The sequence below is a fragment of the Blennius ocellaris genome, assembly GCF_963422515.1.
Source record: "Blennius ocellaris genome assembly, chromosome: 13".
Taxonomy (NCBI): Eukaryota; Metazoa; Chordata; class Actinopteri; order Blenniiformes; family Blenniidae; genus Blennius; species Blennius ocellaris.
Genome location: NC_137662.1, coordinates 6505770 through 6531131, shown reverse-complemented (window position 1 = coordinate 6531131; position 25362 = coordinate 6505770). Strand labels below are relative to the sequence as shown.

The window sequence follows — 25362 nt, the reverse complement described above, 5'->3', positions numbered from 1 at the left end:
AATTATTAAGCAGAGCGCTCATACAAGGTCAGAGCTATTAGACCATTTCAAAGCAATTTGGAAATGTGCATCCATCACACAAAGACACAGCAAAAACAGCTGTACAGTAATCAGCGCACACAGGAAGAGTTGCAAAGAGTCGAGAGACAACTTTCAGTTACGTCTCGTCACTTCAAGTGTCGAAGGCCAAGCGTCTCCTCAGGACTCTATTTTAAAACGCTGCATCGTTCACACACATAAATCCAGACAAGACACACACCACATACGTATGTGGACAAATGCATGAGTGAAAATGAAAACGAGGAATGTGCATCTGTCATGTTTCACTTCTGACATTCCCGAGTGGAGCTGCTGTGGTGGGTGGGTGGGGGGGGGGGGGGGGGGGGGGGGGGGGGGGGGGGGTTGAAAGGTCTGATGACTCAGCAAAACCGGTCAACTGTGGCGTGTGGATCGGTCTAAAAGGGAGGGGAGGGAGATAAAAGCAAGTCAAGAAGGTGACGGCAGCAGATCTGAAATGGGGGGGAAAGGCAGGTGCATGGACAGATGTGTACGTCTTTAAGAAGGCTCGGGGCTTTCGTTCGTGTGTGACATGCATTCTCTCATCTGAAGTAAAGAAATGCGCGACAATTTCTCAATTCAGAGACTGTCATTTGTAGAGTTTCCTGTTTGAAACCTTCATCGGAGAGCGTTACCCCCGTCTTAAAGTAAGAGAAGACCAGTCGGTGCTGCATTCTTTGTGTCGTTGCCTGACTTCGCCTCCTGCAGCTGATTTCATACGCAAACGTATTTCTATGCGACGAGAACTAAAACTACAGAAGTTCTAACAAATTTAACGTTTTTAGCGGCTGCCATTCGCAGGCTAATAATTTCAGTACGATGTTTCTAATAACAAGCCGTACCATCATGGGCACAACGGAAATACTCATGATTGCGATCAGCTGCTTGTAGTGGCCAGCTGTGTCCGTTTGAAATTGCTTGCTGCAAAGCCAAATGCCGATCCAGACGTCACTGATGGGAAACTCAACATAAAGAGCATTTTGTGCACAGTGGTCGTCCTCCACGTGCGCCGGCATCACCCGGCATAAGACCCCTGTCTCTGCGTGGCGGGCTCACATAAAGCGGGTTTGTCATTGGTAGAAATCATGTGGTTTAAGCTCTGACATCCCCCCCTCAGAGAAAATAACAACTGCAGTCATACACAGGGGGAGAAAGAGAAAAAAAAAGAAAGAAAAGAAACGCAGGCATGAAAAGGCAGCGCGAGCCAGCAGCTCAGAGAGTCTGAAGGAGGGAACAACGTGTTCCATGACCCAAGGGAGGAAGAGAGGCTGCGAGAGGAGCGAGCAGGAGGGGAAGACGGATGGAAAGGTAGCAAAGGAAGGAGGGAAGCGGCATGAATAACGGCCATACAAACGGAGAAAATAGGGGGGGGGGGGGTGACGGCGAGCGGGAGGGGAGGCAGACGAAGAGCTGCGACTTTAATGGACCCGGATAGGAAGCTGCAGAGTCAGACAGATGACCATTACCACGACGATACCCGACGAACCGTGGCGCGCCTCACTGATGCAGGCAAACGACACATCAGAGTTCAATATCAGATCAAACTAATTGGGGGGGGGGGGGGAAACAAAGTCATCAGAGCTTCACGAGTGGCCGTATCGACAATGTAAAGTTGTTCGAACGACGACAAGACGACACCAGACCTCGGTATTCAGTCTCGAAGGTTGCCTGTCTCTTCCTCGATCCGCCTTGCGCAGTGCAGAGGCTTATGCCACGGGAGGAGAGCGCAGATCTGCAGTGGCTCGTGCCTGAGATTTATAGGGCTGCGAGCTCCCGGAGCCGCACAGCGAGGGATGGAGAACGCACTCCGCCAGCATTTTCCACCCCCAGGGTGGCGCGTACCGAGACAAACCATTGACTTTGTGTGAGGCCGTCTTTAATGTGACACAATCCAGCAGTTTGACAGGGAGAGGAAGGCGCGATTCATTTAGTGAAATGACTTGGAAAAACAAAGGCATAACTCCACCCATTTAACCAAAAACTGCTCCATGACAGAGTTTGAAACAGTTACTGAGGTCCGGCTACTATCGAATCTACACTTCAACACGAGCTTGTCTTTGCACAACAAAGCAGAAGCATCCAGCTGCACACCACTAGAGACCTGGCAGTGCTGAATCACGCTGCGTTCCTGCAGCGGGGAACTGCTAGATGGAATTAGAGTGAGTCGCCTTTTCCATTTTTACAGCGCTCACGTGACGACGGCAAACAAGAAACACGGCCGTCCGCTGCAGTGCCGCTTTATTGCAGCTGGAGGAATACAGGGAGGAGACAAACAAGGTCGCCATCGCGTACGTCCACCGAGAGACGGCAGGATGAAGCTCAGGAGGTTTATGGTCACACTGCATTAGCGGATCAGGTTGTTACACTCATATAATACGATCATGTATGCCAGGAGAGTGAGTGTAATTTACCATATGATATTATGCTGGAAGGTAAACTATTCCAAATGAAATTCCTTTTCTTTTTTTTTTACTTCAAAAAATCACAACCATGAGGTTGAAAATGTAAGAATCCATAAATTCAGCTTTAAGCATGACGCTGTATGCGAACAAGAAGTTTATTCCATCTAAGTAGCAACAATGCGGGCTAAAGTATATTTCTTAACTTTCCTTGTCTTCAGGTGTTTTTCTACCTGTAAAAACTGGAAACCTCTCCTGCCTCTCAGACTTCTGATGGGCGACCATTAACCATCATACCATAGTGGTGATCTTCTCAGTTAATTCTGACATAATCACACTTTATAACATAAACTGCCACTCAGAAATGAGAAACTATAAAGAGAATCAACTTTTTAGGCAGCAAAACATGCAGTGTGTTGGTTCTCCTTTAGGGGAGCTCTTCCTCCCACACTGTGATGTAATAGAACGATGAAAATGTTTACCTTTTGATTTTTTTTTTACCTTGTTTAGACTATAACGTCCCGATTAACTTCGTATACACCTTCTTCCAATATTCAATAATGTGCAGAGTTTCAATCAGAAATGTTTTCACATTGATCTGAAAAAGTATTTGAGTGCTTTCACTGTGAGAAATGAAACAAGTCGGATTTGAGAAATGACAGTTTGTAGGCCAGTTGTGTTTTAACACTCAGCTTAAATACGCCGTGGAATCCTGAAAGCTGCAGCTCTCGTACACTGAGAATGGATTTCACACTGAAGTTCGAGACTGTTTCACTTTAAAAATTGTTTGCATATTTATTGATTCTGTAATCATCATCATCAGTATCATTGGATTGGTAAGGTTTGTTTGTGAGGAAAAAAATACAGAAAAAGTATGATCTATCTTTTATTTTTGAGTTATTTTTGAGGTTACGACTCCAAACAAGCGCTCTAAAAACACCCTGCTGATTCAAAGTACTGCTTTGGTTCCCTGTGCCAGGCTTCTACTTTATTTAATCACACAGCAGTGTTGTGTCTCTGCAACCGATACGGTCAGGTCAGTCATTACGGCGTACGCAAACATCTTTCCGTCGGTTCATCAGAGTCCCACACTGCAATCCTGGTCACCCCGTTTACCTCATCGAATGAAAGTTATGTCAAGTTCGCTGAAATCCAATCCAATGATGACTGGATAGAGCAAGCAGGAGAGCGAGGGAGTGAGAGAGCGAGAGAGAGAGAGCGGTCACAATGTCAACCTGTCATACTGACATTTGAAACCAGGTTTGCGTTTCATATATGTGTCCGCAGATCGGGCGCCTGTCGGCGAGGAACGGTTCAGTCCCCGTCGACAAAATGGCAAAATATATAAAGTTGTATAGTGGAGAGACAAAAGGAGATGAATAACAAGAAGCGGGGAGGATGAGGATGGAGGGTAGCAAGAAGAACAAAGAAGACAAAGAAGGGTGAATAAAGATATGAGAAAGAGAAGAAAAAAAACAAGGGGAAGAAGAAAAGGAGGAAGTAAAAAGGCAGAAGAAAAACAAGGAAAAAAAAAATGCAAAATGAAGTGGACGGAATAAAGCAACAACAAAAGAGAGCACAGAGAAGATCACCAAAAGAGGACGGAGATGAAGAATGAAAGGAGAAAAACAAGATGAAGAACAAAGCTCCATTTACATCATAAGGTTTCATGTCAAAACGCTTCGTATTTCACTTTTCGTTTCAGAAAAGTTGCACGTTCGCAGGCAATGTTTTGGAAATGATGTTGGTTTCAAAGTTGTTTTTACCCTCGTTTACATGTGGATGAAGGAGATGTTGGAGCATTTTTGAAAAGTTGTGCTTTCCTCATTTCCATGGACGCTGACTCTGAGGGTTTTTGAAAAGTTGTGTTTTCAGTGGCTCCAAGCACCATCGTAGTGTAAACGGACATTCAAAACGCCACGGAAGTTTTGCGTCTTCACTTGAAAAAGATGTCGCGTAAATGGGGCCAAAGAGAAGAAAGAAGAAACAAAGGAATGGAGGTGAAGAAGAAAAGAGCCGAGGAAGAAAAGGAAAAACAGAAGAGGGGAAATAAGGATCAAAAAAGGAGGCGGCAGGTGAAGAGAAAAAAGGAGTGAAAAACAATAACAAAAGGATGAAGAGTAGGAAGAGGGAGATGAAAGAGAGGGGGGCGAAGGAGGAGGAGGGAGAAAACAAACATCTGCTCTGGCTCGGAGGCTTTCGGGGCGTTTCGTGGGCAGACGCTGATAAAATAAAGTAGAAGAGCGGCGAAATCAAGCGTCGCTAATCACGTGAATTTGAAGAAGTCCCTCAGTGGAGAGAATCCCGCAGCAGAGCGAGTGCACAGAGATAAATCACTGCAGGGTGGAAGCAGGAGGACTGGTGGCGCTGCAGCACTCCGACTGGCTTCAACCGGGCCGTGTAACGAGACGGGGAGGAGAAACTGCTGATCACCACTGGTTGTAGTAAAAAGGAAAGAGTTGTTAAATTCGAAAAGCTTTAAAACAAGTTGGACACGCTGTTATATTTCAGTATGACGTGAGCTTTAGCCACTGCAGTGGTTTATAGCTCCCGGTGCTCAGGCTGTACCATACGGACAAATCCTCCTCCTCCTCCTCCTCTTTTATCCCTGATCACAGACAGAAATAGCTCCCGAACATTCGCAGCCTCCTGCCAACAATAGTGACGCCAGCGTTGGGGCGACGGCGTGAGCGACGGCAGCATAATGACCACGGCCTGCTGGTTTACGCTTCGTCTTTAGCGGGTGAGACGACCGAGAAGGCAGCAGGGAAACAGACATGAGCCACGATAATACGGGTTTATCTGTGAAAACACAGTAAATATACAGAAGCTGAATTTTGGCCACAAACGGCCCTGATACCAACGTCTGTTCTGAGGTGGAGCCTCAGCTGGATAGTTCTGCATTTCTTACGTCTTCACAGGATCAAACAAGCTCCAATTTGTTACGTTTGTTGACGACGCAAATTCATTTTATTCCGGAAATAATATGAAAGAATAAGAAAACGTCAGATGATTTTGTTTTGTGTGTGTGTGCCTGCCGCTTGATGCCGACTATTATCTCCTCCATTTTGTTTGTTTTTCACCAAAATCACCATCCGCTGCCAAATAGTTTGCAGTTTTTAGTGCATTTTAAGGAAATGGTGCAGCGATAATGATCACTTTTCACCCAAATCCCATCCACGTTAATGGGAAACTTTGCAGTTTGTTAGCCTTTTTTTTTTTTTTTTCCTGAAACGGTTTATTGGATTGCCAACCAAAGTCACAGTGCACTATTTGATGATTTTTCCACACGTCTTGATGCCGTTCGTATACGTTACTTGCTGAAAATCTGGCAAAAATAAAAAAGATGAAAATTAAATTGTCTCCTAGGATAGTAATCCTTGTGGGGGAATGGGAGGGGAATTATTTGTGTTGGAAAAAATGGTTTACATAAACACAGCTTATGGCGTTTGGAGGGGTTACTGGTCATGATGAGTTGAAATCAAAAGATTGTGTGAAATTGAATTCTTAGGAGTGATTGTGGATTTAAAAACCCACTTGGAAGTTGGAGAGTATATTAACTAAAATTAATCCAAATTTGCTGCTGCTTTATATAAAACCCAGATCTGGAGTAGGAAACACTTTCATATAAACTAACTAACTAGATGAAAGAGCCATTATATTAATATTTTCAGCCTTCAAATCCATGATTATTAATTTAGTCCTGCACTGTAAAGCTTCCAAATATTGTGTATTTAATATCACAACGGGTTCTGAACAAAAGCTGTTGGTAATCAGTTTTTTCAGTTAAGAGAATGCAAATATAATTGAATGGGATTGTATATTTTTGAGTAAAGTGAGAACCAATGTACAATAAACATATTTCTATTCTGCTAGTTTAACTCTGATGAACTTAAATGTAATAGTATAATGAGGATAATGTAATCCTGTTGCCTGTTAATGAAAGTTACACTATGAATTGACCTGTACACTGATATACTGTTTTGATGAATTAGATTTTTAATCCATATCTACAGTTGGTTACTACAACTTGTACCGGTGCTGTCGTGGTTTGCTCGGTCAGCTGGAGGACACGAGTCCAGGTCAACACTTTCTGTACTCTATAGTCTTCGTGTGATTTTTCTCTGTACGACTGTTTCTTCCCACGACTTAAGAAACGTGCACTTCAGGTAACTCTACACTGCCTGTCGGAGGGCATTTATCTGCTAAAAGTGAAAATGTTAATTAGAATGGCGTAAGAGTAGCTCCTCTTGCAGATTGCTGTCAAAAGTCCACTTCTCAACTGATTTGACTAATTTCAACTTTTTCTTTGTGGAGACGATGCAGAACGAGAGAAGCTTTTCCCGTCCGCGCCTCCATTTCGTCTCCAGGCACAAACCAGAGTCCTGCCCTGCCCCTCGAGCCACGATGTGAGTCACTCCTCAAACCAAAACACTTCCATAACACACGGCGGTCCAACGCCAAGCGGGACGGAAAAGTGACGGCCATCTTCCATTCGGTGGAGCTTGGAGAGGAAGTTTAAACGGGAGGAGAGGCCGGTGACCCCCCCCCACCCCCCCCCCCCCCCCCAGCCTCCACCCACCCCCAGGTGTCTGTAAATCACTCAGCCCGCACGCCATCGTGCACATGCATCCCCTCTCAACCCCCCGGAGCCATTAGTGCTAATAACTCTGTCACCAGGCATCTGTCCAAAGCTCCCTCACCAGTTATGTGATTTTAGCAGTTTGCCTCAGTCTGGCAGTGGAGGAAGAGCTTTAGATGAAAGCGAGTGATGACTGTTGCAACCCCCCCCCCCCCCCCGTTACATGTCTCCTCCCCTTACATGGCGGCGTCCACCAGCTGCTGAAAGCTCATTCATTCCCCTAAAAGGATGCAGCATTTTTTTCCTGCCGGCTTTGGATATTAGTGGAGCTGAGCCTGTTTCGAGAATAATCCTCCCGAGCTACAAAACGGTTGAAAAATGAGAGTATGGGGGGGTGGAAGCTGATGCGGCGTATTGCCATCCGACGATGGAGTGTCTCTTTATTTCCAGCGCATCTGAACAGTTTCCCCAATATGACAGATGAGGAGGAGAGTTTGATCTCCCGTCCGAGAGGAGGAAAACTTTCACACTCCCTCCAGCAAACAATCCCCGGTGGGCAGTAATGGAGTCGTAACTCCCTCGCCGTGTCTTCCATGCAAGCGGTCACCTACATAAACACGCACCTCCGCGGCTGCCCAGCGGGGAACCAGGAATTCTGGGTAATGCGACTCTCCAAAGCTCCACGGCGTCGCCGGCCCGAGGGCGATATGTGCTGGTGCCGGTTGTTGATGTCTGATGGGAAAAGCTTACACTGCGAGCGCCCGCTGCTCACCTTTAGGGGGGAAGTAGGACTTGCTCTCGGCTTTGTGGGGCCAGTCGACCACCAGGTGCCCGTAGCGCCGGAAACTGTTGGTGATCTCGTCTGCATTTTAAAAAAAAACAACAAAAAAAAAAACAAAGACACAAAACAGATTTTCATGAAACAATAGACCTCACCCGAGCCCGTTCGTGTGAAATGCATATGAAGCGACTTTATGCGCGGCCACACTCTCCTGCAGTTGCTATTTTTTGCCCTCTTCCTGCCGCAGTAGTGGCCACTGCATTAAACAGGAACACGAGCGCTGCCGGACCGGACTCGTTCTGTGGAAACTCATGAATTTTTCACCCCGCTGAGGGCACGTAGTGTGCATTGATTCAGCGGCTCACGCTTGCTGAACCCTTTCAGGTCTGAGGCGACGTCTGCCCGTACGCCTTCGTGACTGCTTGCCAAAGTCTGCGATGCGGCGGCGTCACACCTTGTGCTGCCGTGCTTCAGCAAGAAATTGTGCTTCATCTCGCATTTTAAGTCGCGGGATTCTCAAAATTTGTTTGGAAGTTTGAGAAAATTAAAAATCGGGAAGCTTATCAAAGGGTGAAACTTAAAAAAAGAAAAAAAAAACAAGTGTAAATCAGTAAATCATTATGACGAAGTTGGGTTAATCAAAATGTTAAATTCGTATTACAAACCGGTAGGCTGCATGCTCAGTGCTATTAAAATATTTTCTGCGTGTATCTGTGATCTTTGGGTCATCAAGCAGCACCGGGCGAATAATAAGGGAGGCGACTGCCGTCTCCTCAGACCTGCCCAGTTCCAGTTTTTTACCTCGTGGGAAATGGGTACAAACACTCATTTCCCTTCTGAATTCTGGAAGGGTCAGAGGAGTTGTACCTAATTTGAATTTTTGGCCAAGTTCTCTGAATTCAAAAAGTCTGTCTTTAATCATGAGAGATGCATCATGTGTGATGGAGACGATCCAGGTTTCTTTTCAACACTGGAAAGAAAAGTCTCTATTAACTACCACAATGTCCAATATTTACTGGGCGTGTGGTTTTTAACATTCTGAAGGCACAATATGGATGAATGAGGCTGATTCGGGGGAGGGGGGGGGGGGCAACACCTTCCTCGTCAAATTCTCTTTACCTTCATCGATGTCTGGGGGAAGGCCTCCGACAAAGACCTTCCTTGAGTAGCGCTCCATCCTCTCTCCGTTCTGACAACGGGTGGGCGAGTTCAGGCCCGGGGTCAGCGAGGGGTCACCGTGGCCGTCGTCGAGGAAACCGTCTTCAAACGGGAAAAGGCAGGAACGACCTGGAAAGAGGAAGATGAGGAGGAGGAGGAGGATGGAAGAAGTGTGAAGTAAAAAAAAAAAAAAAGGGATGGAAGGAGGGAGAGAGAATTAATCACATATGGAAACAGTTGGAGTGGCAGCAGCAGGTTAAATATGGGAGATTACCATTGTAATTCTGACTAAAGTGTCTGCAGGCTGCTCTTGTTCCCCTCCAAACACATCTGCTCCGACTCATGTGTCACACAAATGTGTGTGGATTTACATTTACATTCACAATCGACTATTCATATTCCCACTTTTTTTTTTTTTTTTTTTGTCTTCTGGCTGCAAAACTCATTTGGAAGTCAAAGAAAAACACTAAAAGTTTGCTATTAACATGCAATGTGTGGCAAATGTTTACATGATTTCGAATCTCCATCTCTGGAGCAAATGCTTGGTTTTAAACATTTGCATGATAAAAATGCTTATAATAAGACTGCTGATCTGACACTCAGGAGCATGATTAGAGTGTCTACCGCTCCAGCGGAGCCCAATTTTTTAACATTTGTTCACACAATGATCTTATTCTAGACGCAGCCAGAATCATATTCATGTGCCACATTGGATATTTGATCTCATGTCGCTGCCCGAACAGCAGCGAGCAATCAGATTCAGCCATTATTGGGCACACTGTGACATTTTAGTTCCCCGGCCACAGCGCTGCAGTGTGACCTCACACGTGTCACACACGGTAGCGGCAGCTTTCCTCCTCGCTGGGGAAAGACAGAATTAGTTAAAAAGCACGTCAAGTCGGAGATGAGTCACGTTTGGAAGGTGCCCGTCTTTGCTTTCAGGATGATGAATGACCCCTGAGTCAGCAGACTCTGTCAGGAAACCCTGAAAATCAATCCTGGAAGCACTCCAGCCAAACGTACTGGAAGGGTCACGGTTTACTCCCTTTGATCAAATATAGCAAGCACTTCATCTACAGTCGCTCTGCTTGTTTGCACAACTGCTCCTTTTTTTTAACACTTGGATGCATCCATAATTTGTACGACAGGGTCATTCCACATCAAATCAACAGGACTTTTCCTTCATTCATTTTCTTGTATTTACTTAATGTGTTGTGTAATCAATGTGCCAAAGAACTGTGTACACAATCAATTTTCTGCTTTGTGGGGGATTTAAAAAGTTGCCTCTTTGTGCTCAAAACCACAAGTATTTCTAAAATGTGACCACGATTCTATACATCAAGATTTCTAATCTACACATGTGTAGTTAATTATGATGTGATGTGTGACACTGTTCGATGTCTAAATTCAACATTATATGAAAAAGAAAATATAGTTTGACATATTTGGGAATCTGACATGTTTTTTCCCCCACATCTAACCTACTAAGTAGTTGCATTATTGCATCTTCCTAAGAAATACTCTTCCTAATGTAGATGCATTATTGTTGCTGTGTTCAATTAACGTCATACTGATTTCTCTGAGTGCTCAGAAACTTCCCACTGATGCACTGGGAAGTTCCCAGTTTGATAGCTTAGAAGTGTATTATTTCTGCTCAGACGTCACCCTTACTGTGTTACACACTCTTAAAAACAACTCTTTTCTCCAGTTTTGTACAGCTTTGTAATCTTAGGTGTCCCATCAAGACAGTTCGGCCATAAATTCTGTTCAATTTTGTGGAAAATGACCATGAAAGTATTTGTTAAACAACACTATTTCTTAAATTAATGTTTTCAATATTTTTGCAATATTTTTATATGGTCACATATAATAGTGTTAGAAAACCATTGTAAAGTGATTTTTTTTGTATAATAATGGTCTTTTAAGCAACACATAAGCAGAAAATTGTGCACAGGGGTTGTTGAGTATGTTGGCATTATTCATCCACATGGATGTGGAACATAAAGGCAGTTTGAGGTTAATTTCACATGGAATGATTCAGTCGTTCGGCTCACACACGTCACAGGGAGAAAACAGAATTTGAACCATTATTTTTTTTTTCCCCCCCTTCACCATCAAGCAAAACAAAAATTACACAGACTGATTGGACGCTTGAGAGCTTCGCCTTCCCCGATTCAATGCACAGCATGGAGATTGCTTAATATCATTTTAAATCAACATGATTTTATCCAATCACAACACAGATGAGAAGCAGAGAGTGCCACAACACCAGAAGAACCCCCCCACCCTCCTCCGCTCCCACCCACAACCCCCCCAGCCTTGGACTGGACAGAGACGGGAAGAAACAGACACAGCCGGCATGGCAAGCAGAACCCCAGAGAAAATGCCACACGTTACCTCTTCTGCGGCCATAGCTCCGGGCTGCTTGTCAGCACAGTGAAGAGATGTGGTGGGGGGAGGTTGGGGGGAGTGGGGGGGGGGGCACACAAGGAGAGACAGAAGGTTGGGGCAGGAACAAGGAAAGGAAAAAGATACAGAGACATGGGTTTTTGGTGGAAATAAACCACACCAGGAACATCTCCAAGACAACAGTGGAAACCACAGACAGCCACACCTAAAAGCTTTGGCAACGGAATGATTATTACCGCCTGGCGCCGGCCCACGGTGAACCTGCTGCACCTGCCAAGGCGGCACAAGCATGCAGATGCTGCACGGGTGGCGAGGGGGGGGGGGGGGGGGGGGGGTGGAGGACAAGGGCAATAGGTGAAGCTGAGCGTTGCAAACGGGCCGAGATATTTCGCAGCAGAATGCGACGCCCGACAGGCGGAGATTGTAATCTGGATTTAATGAACCCGGCAATCGCTGGAGAGTTCCTGCTAATCTTCTGTGAATATTCGCAAATGAGGCCATAAAACGGCGCGCATGCAGGGCCGGAGGTGGAGCAGGTTAGTCATTATCACGGCCTCGGTGAAATATTAAGAGGCAGCCGCCAGGTCAAGTATGGCAGGCCAGGCGTGAGCAAAAACTGGAAGGAAAAAAACAAAACAAAGAATAGAAAGCAGAGAGGAGACGGGGAAAGAGAGGGTGTCACGGTGGGACTGATCCAAATCTATTGCAGGACAAAACAACCGAGCTGTGATAACTCGTTTCCCACATTTGGTCAGGTGCTGATTCTCAGAGCTGGACTTAACAACTGAAACAATTACCTCGACTCAGATATGATGGATAAACTAAACACAAATACATGCATGTTAATAGTTCTCAGGTCACTATATCAGCATTTTATATAACTTGCCATCATATCTTCGGGAAATTAGGTCAAATGCTTCAAAATATGAATTTTATACCATCAAAGTCCAAGTTCAACTTAATGTATCCTTTGTTAAAAGGAGAAGCTTTTGTGCAAAAGTAAGAAGAATAACAATACGATTTGCCTAGAAAATAAGCAACTCAGCAGCATGACAAAGTGAGTGTCTGTCCTTCCTGGTTAGATTGAATCTACGGCCTCGCCGAGGTGTCAGCATAACATACAGATCTCGATGAGGGTTGATGGCTTCTGTGTGTATAAGGAGATCACCCATCTATGTCAACATGAGGATCCAAACCCAGAGGAGGTTAGAACAACTAATGCTTTGACCAGGCCCATCAACGTGGCTCTGCTTGTGTTCACAGCTGAGGTGAGAAAGCAGGATAAACATCGAGACGGAAAGCTGAAAGAGTGGAAAACATGTATACGTCCAGGGTGAAAGTGGAATCTACAGGCTTGATTTAGGGACTGTGAAGGACTGCTGCGGTTGGGGCTCGGTTGGGAGAGCAGATTGTCTTTCAATCACAATATTGTGAGTTCGACCATAATTTCATCCTGCCCATATGTTGAGGTGTCCTTCGGCAAGACATTAAACCCCAATATGCTCTCAATGAAGGTTGAGTGAGCGTATGAATGAGTGACTTGTGAAAAGGCAAAAGCTATGGAGCTAAGAAATACTGTAAATGATTCTTATTAAGAGTTTTGTCCTCACATTGGGGTTTTTTTTTAAAGTCATTAGCTCAGGTTTCATATTGAAATAGCTCATCTCTTGAATGTTCTCATTCTGTATCTCGCTTTGCTGTGAAGTGAAACCACAGCAGAGGTAAAAACTGCTTTAAGACAGTGCAAATGCCAGGGAACAGCAGGAGGGCAACGCGAGCGCCAAGCAGGCTCTCCCGCTGCTCAAAGCAGACTCCTAACCTCAAAAACCAACATGGGCCGTCGCATTGTGGTGCCTCCATTATGTGAGCGGACCCCTTGACTCGTCTCGGGGAATAAATTGTCTCCGAAGCCTCTTCTCCCTCGCTATGTTTTCATTAAAAAAAGATCTGGCCCTCTCAATCCAAAAGACCTGGCTGGCCTCTCTGCGGCGGTGCCCTCTCGCCGGCTGGCAACAAAGTCACCTAGCAACTGGGGCCAAGTTGAGAAAAGAAGAAAAAGGTTGCACCGGGGAGACCGTCGGATGCCTCTGCAAGCGAGAATATTAGCCACACGGTGAAGGAGGGAGGTGAAATGCGAGGGGTTCTCAATGTACTTCAAACTGTGGCATCACAGATCTACATTTTTTTTTTTTTTTTTAAAGCCTGAGAAATGTTTTCGCCAAGCTGTCAAGTCAACAGGAGCAAACTACCTGGAAGAAGGACTGACGACTCTCCACCCAGCCCAAACACCATCCCCAGGAAGTAGAGACCTCACAGGTTTCATGTAAAGCCCCAAAGCGAATAGGAAGCAATGAAGTAGAAGTACCGAGTAAAAACTCTTTAAAGCTTGAAACCAAAGCTTCCCTGTCTTTGTGCATCACAGGCTACAACGGAGAGAGATGGCACCGACAGACTCAGAAAGATCTGGACAGATCTGTGCTTCCCCGAGCGAAATCCCATGACACAACAGCTTAACATCAATCGGAGGCACGTTCCTTGAGGACACGGCTCATGAAAGGAACACAACTGAGAAAGGCGCGCCAAGCCTCGTCAGGACGCGACAGAAGAAACAGTCTCGATGAAAAAGTTTTTTGTTTTTTTTCATAAATCGTCAGACAACCGCTTCGTTTTTCCGTTTCTATGCCCTGTAGGCTCACCGAGAGCGTCCAGAAAGGAAACTGGCGCTTTGCGGATTTCACTTGATCATTTGTTAAAGACATCTTTGAGATTTTGCCGAGGTTTGAGCCATTTCGTGAAAAAAAAACACGACAGTTCCTAAAAGAACAACAGCGTATCAGCAGGACTGGAAGAAAACATGTCCTATATTCCCTCTGAAGACCCTTTCAAATGGCCTGGAACGTTTTGTGGCATGAGGCTAGCAGCATATGGGATCAATAGCTGATTTCCCAGCTTGGTTTTTCCTCTCGCTGTCGGTCATCTGCTGGCCGGTGGGACACCAAGCGGGGGAATCTGGCCTCATGTGCCAGGCTGTTTTTAGGAGAGCTGTTTACAGGTCGTCTGTGCTTCCCAAGGGTCCGAGAGGTCCGTCTTGGTATCAGGGAATACGAGCAACATTAAAAGGTAGGCAGGTGTACCTGGCGTATGCTCCAGAGCATCCGTGGCCACAGCATATGTCTTATCACGCCGAGGGGTCGGGCAATAAATTAACGCTTATTCATGAGCTACAAACAGCTGCAGCAGCATGTATCGGAATATTTTTCACAATAAAACCTTGACTTACTGTTCAATGGCATGATGTGGTCTGCTCCAGGATGATGGAAATTTAGGCCCATGCGTCCTGTCAAAGCAAAGACAAAAAATCGTTTACAAAAGGAGGGAAAAATGTGAAAACTAAAGAGATTAAAAAAAGCCAGCCAACATTTTAATCTTCTACTCTGTGTTTTGCAGCAGAGAAAACAACTGTGATGAAATTTGAATGAATCAACAACAAATCAATTGAAGAAAAAGTGGGAGAAAGAAAAGACAAACACAGATGTGGAGGGGAAAAAAGAGTAGGGACATTACTTTGTTGTGACAGCTCTAAAACACACACACACACACACACCTGCTCAAACCAACAAAGGTATCTACTTGGCCCAGTGTTGGAAAGGAACACACGAATTACTGAAAGACTTCCTGATCTCGCTCTTTGTTGTTCTACCCACACAAGGAAACAAGAAAAATACACGATAGCCGACGGAGAAACAGGTTGTAGAATCACACCCGGCCACATAAAGTTTAAATCAGGGGGGTCAAAAATAAGGCTTGTGGGCCAAAACCCATGAATATGTTTCAGAGGATTTACATGGTTTACAAATGTGGTCTGAATAATCTCAATATAGCCCCCATGATCAATCCAGCCGTCAGTGCTTTACAACTGCCATCCAACCAAAATGCACTTTCCTTCAGATGAAAACTTCACTTTCAGTAGTGCTGCGACTGCCAATGATTTAGTTTAGTCGATCATGATATCACAAATGGGTTATAATGTATATGGGTTGCTGATTCACTTCCCGTCTTTAAGTCAGGCAACAACATTTAGCACAAATTTTAAGAAAAATATAGAAAAATGTGAGCAATAAGATTTGGAAGATGTGATCAGTTTCAACAAATAAAAACGGGATTGTTGCCTTCACCTGGTTGGTTGCAGTTATTCATCGTAAAGCCCGTCACCCCAAATATGACAATTAAGTTGCGTCAGAAAAAAAGTAAACAAAAGCAAAGATGGTTTCTCAACATTTAGGTTGTTTTTAATCAGACTAATTGTTTCTTGGAACACTGTAATTCAAAGCTATTAGTGGCAGGAACATGTGAATTGGCCATTCACCATTTCATCATCATGTGTGCAGGCCCACAGTCGGTCTAGTCAACATTGCAGTATTGAGTGCTGGTAATTTAACAACAGCCTCACTGTCTTGCTGAATTCTGGTGAGTTATAACGCCCTTTGTACAGAGAGAGAGAGAGAGCGAAGGAAATACATAACGAGCATTTACAAATATTTTCCTTTTCCCCCCTCAACTAAGTTACTTAAATTGGAGCAACAACAATACTGTTAAACAAGAGCATAAACTGTCCCCTTTTAAGAAAGATGGTAGATGAAGCAATGGTTTGAAAAAACAAAGGAGCATTTCACACATTTGGTAAACACTTCATGGGTTGTCCTATCATTGGTACAGCACTTCCACCCTGGTGGGGGGTGGGGGGGGTTCGGGTTAAAGGCTGAGGGGCCAACTGCAGAGGGTATCTCACTTTACTGCTGCTGGTGTATGTTGCCCCACATGTAACGTAGACTTTGAGCGATGGGCCGGCTGCATGTTGCAAGCTACTGTGGTGCAAACAAGGTGGCATGAGGAAAGGATCACAATTTGGCCGCAGGAGGGGAGCCAATGGGGGGGGGGGGGGGGCTCTTACTCACTCACAAACAAGAGTGAACTAGCACTAGCAGTTAAACCAGAGCAGCAGGCTGGGGGTGAGGGTAAGGAGGTGGTGGTGTGGTGTGTGTGTGTGTGTGTGTGTGTGGGGGGGGGGGGGGGGGGGGGGGGGGGGGGGGGGGGGGGGGGACCCCTGCAGCTCCACAGATGTGGATTTCAACACTCCTCTCAACCAATCAAGACTGAGGCGACATTAGGGGCTCCGGGGCAAACAGAAAAACGACAAGCCCAAACATCCACGCATATGTTAACAACACAGGTCCAACATGTGGATCCATGACAATATGCCCCCCCCCCCCGACTGATAATCATGGGAACAAAAGTTTGCTGGCACTTTCTTTTTTTCGCTCTTGCCATCTCACCTCTCTTACATAGTGGAGCCCGGCTGCTATCCAAGTTCAACAACCCCCGTAGTGACTGCTGCACAGAATCATGTATTGATAAATGTGTGGGTGGTCTTGTTTGTTGGTTCTCCGACCAAATCACAGGGGTCTCTGCCCAAATGTCTCACTGGCTGAAGTGTCCCGGACAGAGAATCCTTCCCAGCTTCACGTTTTTACACACAAAACAAAACAAATAGGATGTATAAAGCACAACCAGTGAAAATAGTTGCAATTACAGCTGAGGGTTTGCCGACAGGAAAGCAAACACAGCAACAGACACCAATGCTTGTCTTTCTATATACTTGAGTCATTTTGGGTAACATGGAGTAGTGGAGGGGGGGCAGATGCCCTCCTTAAAATAACTCTGGGCATGTGCCATCTGCTTTCCCCCCCCATGACCTCAGGGGCGGTGCCCAAAGCCCCCCCCCCCCCTCCAACCACACACACACACACACTATTCTACTGCGGTGACATTTTCTTGCTAAGAGCCCGAGCTATTTTCAACCTTTTTGTGATGATGGCATGGCAGCGTGGCCACTCCGGGACCAACAACACACCATGTGCTTCTGACTAAAACCACGCCAAACTTTAGTGTAAATCCCCCAATCGAAGAAACAACCGACCTTGGTGTGACCACTTCAGTGGAGACGGGCGGAGAGTGAACAATGGATTTCTTTTTTTAAGGAAGTGTTCATTAATGTGGGGCCTAAGCTTCGAAGAAAGCCACTGAGGGAGAGTGCAAGGTGCCTTAAGAGCTATAAATACAGCGGTCAGACACGCAGACAGCATTACGCAATTACAAATGATGTGTGCAGTCATCATCTTGCAGTAAACAGTTCATCTTACCGTTTGAGAAACTTTGCTCAACTCGTTTGTGTGAAGTCATGACGACCTTGAGCTTTGACCACCACAAGAGTTTCACGTGAAAATGCATAATTTTTACGTTTTAGTTTCAGAAACGTTTAGCCGTTACACATTGTTGTTATTGTCCGTCTACTCGCACATCTAAAGAAGAAACATTTGCTACAGCCGAGGTGCACATGTGCAGTAGCAGCGTTTCAGAAAAGTTAAATTTCCCCTGTGTCCACAGGGTCCGAGCGTGTTTGAAAACTTGCATTTTCAGTGACTCCGAGCGCCGTTGTCGTGGAAACTGACCCCGAGGCTGCACATTGAGGCTGCTCAGGGGATAAAACACGATATATTAAAAAGGAAAGTCCTTTCACCATTTACTTGAGCGACTCTCAAATGGAAAACGAAATGTGTCGGGTGGGCTATGAACAACAGTTACAGCCGCACATGACGGCGCCGCCTTCATTATGATTATCTCCATTATCACTTCATCTGTACAATAACCACAGACTGTGTCCGACACCTGGAGCGTCTCGTGCCACGCTTCATCTGGGCCTCATCCTAGCACATATTTACACCTCTCAACAGAAGCTTTTGGCTTCTCTAGTGAGCGACCAAAGAAAAGGTTCAACAATGATCCTCACACAGAAAACAATTCTCCAATTACCAAAACCTCACTCTGGCCAGGAAAAATATGACAATAGAAACTGAGATCATTCCTTCTGCACACAGCCAAGAGATGGCTGGAAAGATTGAGAGGGGTGGATGTTTATATTGGAAAACCTGGCGAGTTGTTTGTGTCTCTGAATGACCCATTTCTTCCACTTACGAAGGGGCCAAAGTTCTTTTAACCTTCCAGCTACAACATGCATCCTGCTTCCTCCTGTTCAGAGTCGTGCGTCTTTAGTATGACAACTGATTGGACACGACATGCTTGATGAAAATATTTTAACTGATTACCAAACACTTGCTGAATCTGTATGAAAATGAAGTTCCTCCCAGAGCAACAGTCACACACTCGCATTCACACGTACGGGCAATTTAGACTCACAAAGAACTACAGGCATGTTTGGATTGTGGAATAAATCCAATGTACCCCGAGGAACCTCGTGCCCTTTATGCGACAACGCTTTAAGTGAAAACACATAATTTTCAGAATTTTAGTTTCAGAAAAGTTTTGCATTTACACGGCAATGTTTGAAAAACGTTTCTAAGGAAATTGCAGAAATGCCGAAATCAATGTAGTTTTCATGCCGGGCCACTAGTTGGTGCTGTTTGTTTTTTTTTTTGTAATGAATCCTCTTACACAAATCTGACCACTGCTTCACTGTGCCATCCAATCGATATTCTCAATATTGGATTTGGATTTCTTGGCACAAGTATTATGCCAAAGTCCTGATAGCGGGACCAAACAAATGTTATTGCTCTGTTATCTAAATCCTATTAAATCATTTCTTTTTATGATACCAGAGTATGTTCAGGATCCAGTTAACCCTGAAGCTACTTGACAGAGCCAGTACCGCCTTTCACTCGGACTTCATAGTTTGTGAGTTCTGGACAAACTGTGATTTTAATTGACAAAACATGCCCAGGCATGCTTGGTTGCCTGGACTGGATTAGCTCAGTCATGCTCGCCCGAGTCATGAATTTTCCACCATAACAAAAACATAGCACTCTGACGATGCCTTTTGCTGAAAGCAAGGTACGAGCTAACCTTTAACACAGCCAATAAACACATCAGCTTATCTCCGTGCAGTCATTACTGAACGTTTAAAGTACAGGTGGGGATAATCTCATGTACCTGTAAAGGTTGAATAGTTTATTGGGTCAAAAGCAGCTCTTCCCCAGCCAAATTTTTTACCTTTGACCACAGGAAGACTGGAATTTAAAGAACAAAAAAAATCATCTTTATTCCTGGAGTTTTTCTGAGAACGACTTCACCTTTGCAAGAAACAGAAGGTGTAACATCTGGGCTCCGTCCCCATAACTCAGACTCTTCCCTGTAATCGACACACTGATTTCGACGGTTTGTTCCATTATCCAGTGCGCTCGTCAACATCAAGTCAAACAGCATCGATGTTCGCTTTCCTGCTGCTACCATTTTCAGCGTCACCTGTTGATGGCGTGATACTAATCATCCATAAACCAAAGTGCCGCCGCTCTGACCAAAACTGAACAAAACGGCAGTAAAATGTTTTTAGCAAAAGCGAAGCTTATTTTCTTCTGAATCCTCAACGAATGCTGTCAAAGTGATGGTCGTCATATGTTTTCTGAAATATGCTACTGGTTTTACATTCAACAAGAGCTTCCATTTTGATATTTTTTAATATTTAATACGGTATTGTGAACTTTCAAGCACGTCCTTTCTGAAATGCTGCTATTGCACATGCGCACCACTGCTGTAGTAAACGGTTCTGCACCACACGTGCAAGTAGATTGACAACAACAACAATGGCGGCCTCCAGAGCGTCATGAGTCCCGGTTTATGTTCTCCTGGGTTTGTTTCTTAGATAAGAGTCACCCGGAATAACAATCTAAATGTCCACGTACTCGCAAAAACGACGCGTTTTCACGTGATAAACAGGACCTTAACTGTTGATAATCTGAGGTTTCTACCCTCTTAATGTTGTAGCTGGTTAAATAATGGTTAAATTAAAAAAATAAAATAAAAAAAACGAGTAAAAACTTTATTTTCCAAATCACAGTAGTTTACAACACGTACATTTAAACATTTGTTGTGGGTCACCAAGTGATTATTTACAACATCGATTGTTAGAAATGAACATGAAACTATATTAATGCTCTGTTGGAGAACATTGTGTGTTAACATTTAGGGGGAAATGTTTTGTAGTTATGAGCTTTATGAGAGGACTGCGAGCACTTTCACATCTGTGGCTGACGTATAAAACCACAGCCACTATGCGACTACTCAAGCCTCAACATCTGGGGGGGAAAAAAAACCCGGCAGATCTCAAAACCTTTGACAAAAACCACAGCGAACTCGTGTCCCTGCATCTTGTTTTCATTGAACTCGGCTAATCAACAGCTTGCTGCAGGTCCGCATGTGGTGTGAAAGTTAAAAGTTACGAGCATGGGAGCCATCTTCCTGTCGCACCCTCAGCAAGAAAGTCATTCAGCACAATTACCCCCCCCCAAAAAAAAAAAAAAACCCAACAACTAACATTGGTTTATTTTGAGTGAGGGAACAAAAAAAAAAGGATAAATAAACCAGCTCGTTGGGAAAACAAACACGAACACCAGCTCAGCTTCAGGGCTTCAAATTGAAGCCTTCAACCGGTCGCCCTCCAGCACACAAAACAGTCTATATGCAAACCGTGTTTGACGCTCGAGTAACATCATGTGAGTCGAGAGCAGCTGAGGGAGTGTATGCATGTGTGTGTGTGTGTGTGTGTGTGTGTGTGTGTGTGTGTGTGTGTGTGTGTGTGTGTGTGTGTGTGTGTGTGTGTGTGTGTGTGTGTGTGTGTGTTTTACAGTGAGTGGTCTTGTGCAGCCTTCATCACATCCGCTGGGCTATTTTGACCACAGAAAACAATGAGTGACAGTTCGAGAGGAGAGTGTTTTACAGCGAACGTCAGAAGTTGATTTACATGTCAGCAACAATTTGGAAGCCTGTTTGATGGCGTGTGTGTGTGTGTCTGTGTGTGTGTGTGTGTGTGTGTGTGTGTGTGTGTGTGTGTGTGTGTGTGTCTGTTTGTTTGTGTGTGTGTCAGCTGTTGTCAAACCGGTGGTATTTGTCCAGGCCAAGAGAAGAATCTCTCGCGTGTGTGTTTATGTGAGAGTGCTTAGTTCTCCACACGTGAGCTTGGCTGACCCAGTTCAGAAACTACATGCAGACCTGTGTGTGTGTGTGTGTGTGTGTGTGTGTGTGTGTGTGTGTGTGTGTGTGTGTGTGTGTGTGTGTGTGTGTGTGTGTGTGTGTGTGTGTGTGTGTGTGTGTGTGTGTGTCCCCGTTTGTACAGATGTCCCTGCCGTCCGGCTCCACTTAACCACGAGTGAAAAGAGCTTTTAGAAAGTTCTGATGTTTCGAAACATCAGCGGGAATAAAGTGTCTGGCTCGCTCTGGCTCTCTCTCTCTCTCTCTCTCTCTCTCTCTCTCTCTCTCTCTCTCTCTCTCGCTCTCTCTCTCAGACCTCTTTTGAAGTCGACTTCTAAAAACAAGCGCTTCAACAAAAAAAAAAAAGAGAGAGAAAAGAAAAGAAACACTGGACAAATGAGGATGGCTCCGTCCTCTTCCTTGCACTAGAAGTGCTTCCTAACCTGGAGTCTTTGAACGCCCCGAGCGCCGAGGCTTTGTTTGCTCTGAGGTTGTCAGAATTAGATTTAGACAACATAAAACACTTTTTTTTTTTTTTTATAGCCGACAACAAAATGCTTGAGAGTGGGGGTCCGCAGCCATTATCAGAGGCAATCTAGAGTCACAAAGGAAAAAAAAAACATTTGTGAACCAAAAAAACCCCCATCAACCCTCGTGTTTAAAAACACACGGACACACGTACATGGACTCGTAAAACACACGAGGAAAAACAACTATTCCTGGCACAATGAGAAGTATGTGAGAAATGTCTGTGATGGGATGGAGGTGGGTGGTACCCGTTCACTTGGGAATGTAAAAAACTGGGCCTACTGGGTTAATTAGTTTTGACTCGTGGTTCACAGCTGGTGAACAGAAACCCAGAGGCCTCAGTCCTGACAGACGCACCGCGAGAAGGAGGTTCCCTTCACAAAATGTGTGAATGCTCATGCTAACACCTGCCAAGGAAGGAGGAAATCTGCAGACCTCATGTTGTGTGTTTTTTTTCTTCTTTTTTTCAGAAATACTCTAAATTAGAGCTTGATAAGGTTTGACAGGTCAAACAGTATCAGGTTGCTGAATGGATTGAAGCAAAGTGGCATTTTCAGCGATAAGGGGGGTGAACACATCACAAGTGGCGAATCCTAAAGGCAAGTGTGTACACGGGCACCAAGCCACTTCCTGAGGTGGTTTGTACTGTGCGTTCCGGGGACGGTGGCGTAGCGGGAAAATACGTCATGCGCAATACTTAATGTCATCAGTATGCGCAGTGCACTCGTTTAAGAGAGTGCGCCGGTCAGTTGAGTTATGCAGTCTTTCCAACTTTCCAAAGAAACTAGGAAGAAAAGAACTTGGACGTCTGCGCCTGGGGGTCTGCTGAGACCTTATAGCGGTCTGAGCAGAGGATCCGTCCAGGCTGGATGACTCATAACTGCGCGTCGGGCCATTTAGCAGAAGTAACAAAGAGGTAGTAACACAATCTGATCTCCAGTGGCCTTAGAAATAGACAGATGAATAAAAGAAACAACTGTTTGTACTCAAAAACTCCAACAATTCTTTCAACATGTGAGATACAATCTAAATCATGTCAGAGTTATCATGGATTACAAAGCCTGTCGACGTCTGTTTGACATTTTCGCTATCGGTCCTTTGAGGGACTTTAAACGCAACATGGACGTCACTCATAAAACAGGTTTTTACTACTTCAGCAGTCTTTAGGTGTCACACCCCTTGGGTGGATTAATTCATGTCACTTAGGATCGGTGGGTAAACCCACTTGTGGGTCCGATCCCCATCTTGCCCTGCCCATGTGTAGAATATGCCCTTGAGCAAGAGGTGACATGTAAAATGTTTGGCATGAAATAGAATTTAAGTAATTTTTTTCTTTTTCGGGAAATTATTTGGCTAAAAATCAGCGCGTGATGGTTCCACGTCGCAAATCTTGCTCGAGTTGATTTGCCTTGCGTTGAGCTTGAGTTGGTTTTACAACTGCACAATAACACACTTCCTGTAAAAAAACAAACAAAAAAAAACAACCCAGAAAATGACAAACCACATGGTGGCATGTGAGAAAAAAGCTCGGGTTTGTCATAATAGTGGCAGATTTTAACCATTTAAAGGTCTTTGAGAGCGTCGACACAAACTTTGGTCATATTTTATGTTCTATCTCAACAAATGTATCCTAAAAAAGAAGGGAATTCCGTAACTTGCATTAGTAGTTACTTGATTATTCCTTTTGCATCTTTGGTATTATGAATACAACTATTCATTAAACTGTATTCAAGAGTTGATGCGACTTCAAGTAGATCAACTTTATGATCCAATCAGGTTTTACGGTCTGTTTTAGGATCTTAAAGGGAACCTTAAAGACTCCATTTCAGAGCTTCAATGATTCACAGTCAACCACTAAAAAGACTTCAAACTCGCGCCCACTGTCCAGACCCCCAAGCCAACGCTGTTTTGTTTTTTTTATAGCCAACACAGCGTGCAGACAGTCATTTAACGGGGATCTACTGTGCTTATTTATAACAAACTGGACCCTTTTGTCTTTTAAAAAGAATTAAAAAAAACCTCCCTGGATCTCTTTCTGGCTGGCTTACTCCTAGGAAGACCCGTTTAATGGATAGAATTTGCTAAAATGCAGAATCAAGTGAATGTAATTGGACACCAGCCTCATGGTTCCCAGCAGTAAAACAAAGCAAAATCATACGTGGATCCATTAAGGACATTTTATGACCTACAGCTGGGCTGATCGGTGCTCTTCTCATACGGAATCTCTGCTGAACTGCGGAAAGCAGCCATGTTTGTTGCAGTAGCTCAAACAGCAGATGGGCCGAGACAGTGAGTAGGTACACCGGCAGGGTGGAGCAGGTCTGTGGTTGGCAGGATGGCTTACTGCAACCCCACGCTGCAGACACGACGGCAACACAAGTAAACAAGCAAGAAAGAGATTCGGGAACATGCCGCAATCCCTGGATTCTCTCATATCTCCTCTGTGTTTGTCGTCATGAAGAAAATCCTTGCAGGACATTTCAACACCTTCATATGTGGAGTAAAGCCTGGGCGACCCTGATTCTTGTTTTCTTTTTTTTTTTTTTTGCTCTAACAATGCACTCTCAGCAATGAGACTGGGGAAACAGGCACTAATGCATGGGAAAACAACATGCCGTGCTCATTATGTACCCCTCCCACCAATCTTTCCATTGTTAAGATGGGAGTACAGGGGAGCATAAAAACCCTACACCCAACCTGACAGGGCCCCATCTGGGAGCCGAGTTTTTACAATAGACACGTGACCCGTTCTCTGAAAATATTTACTTAGAAGGCCTGACATAGATTGAATACTCTTACACGGGTGTGAGGAGAAACGGCTTTACCTTGTTGGGATCGTTTGAAAAAAATTTTAATTGCAAAAAACTCCCTGCTGCTCTTTGTAAATGAAAACGTTTTGCTGGACAATTTTATTAGAGTGAAACAGAATTTTCTGTCCAAGGAAGAAACGCAATGTCTGAATAGAAGTTGCATAGAAATGGCTTGATCTTGTGTCATAATTACGCACAGGATGGAAAAATCCACGGATTTGAATCACAAGAGGTGTAAACCACTAAGTCCTTTCGACTAATTCAATGACAATCTGTCACTTAATCCACAGATTCTGAACAACAAATCCAAGAAGGGAAGGGAAAGAAATGGAAACGAAACAGAAAACACTCAATCACAAATACACACGGACAAAACTAACAAAGATATGTTGAGATTTTGCAGGTGAGGTTCATCAAAGTTAATTACTTGTCCTGAGAACACAATGCTCCGTATAGGACTGATTCAGAGATTGGCAAATTAGAAAAAAAAAAAAAGAAAGAAGAGAAAAACAAACGAGTTCAAAGATGATGTATGCCAATGATGCAAAAACAACAAGAAAAAAAAAACAACAACCTAAATATTGAAAGTGAGGATGTATG

General features: G+C 44.5%; 1 protein-coding gene across 6 annotated transcripts in view; it reads right to left on the bottom strand.

The window, feature by feature from the left end:
* cpeb3 (cytoplasmic polyadenylation element binding protein 3) overlaps positions 1-25362 on the bottom strand; it is a gene marked incomplete at its 5' end in the record, with an annotated part of 46728 nt that overhangs the window by 8121 nt on the left and 13245 nt on the right. For 4 of the 6 annotated variants that reach the window (XM_080507810.1, XM_080507813.1, XM_080507815.1 and 1 more), the window contains 4 exons: positions 7811-7900; positions 8939-9106; positions 11375-11398; positions 14667-14723. In XM_080507810.1, coding sequence (XP_080363936.1) covers positions 7811-7900; positions 8939-9106; positions 11375-11398; positions 14667-14723 — 339 coding nt within the window. The remainder of the gene's footprint in view (positions 1-7810; positions 7901-8938; positions 9107-11374; positions 11399-14666; positions 14724-25362) is intronic. The other 2 variants (XM_080507812.1, XM_080507814.1) reach the window with 1 other exon arrangement.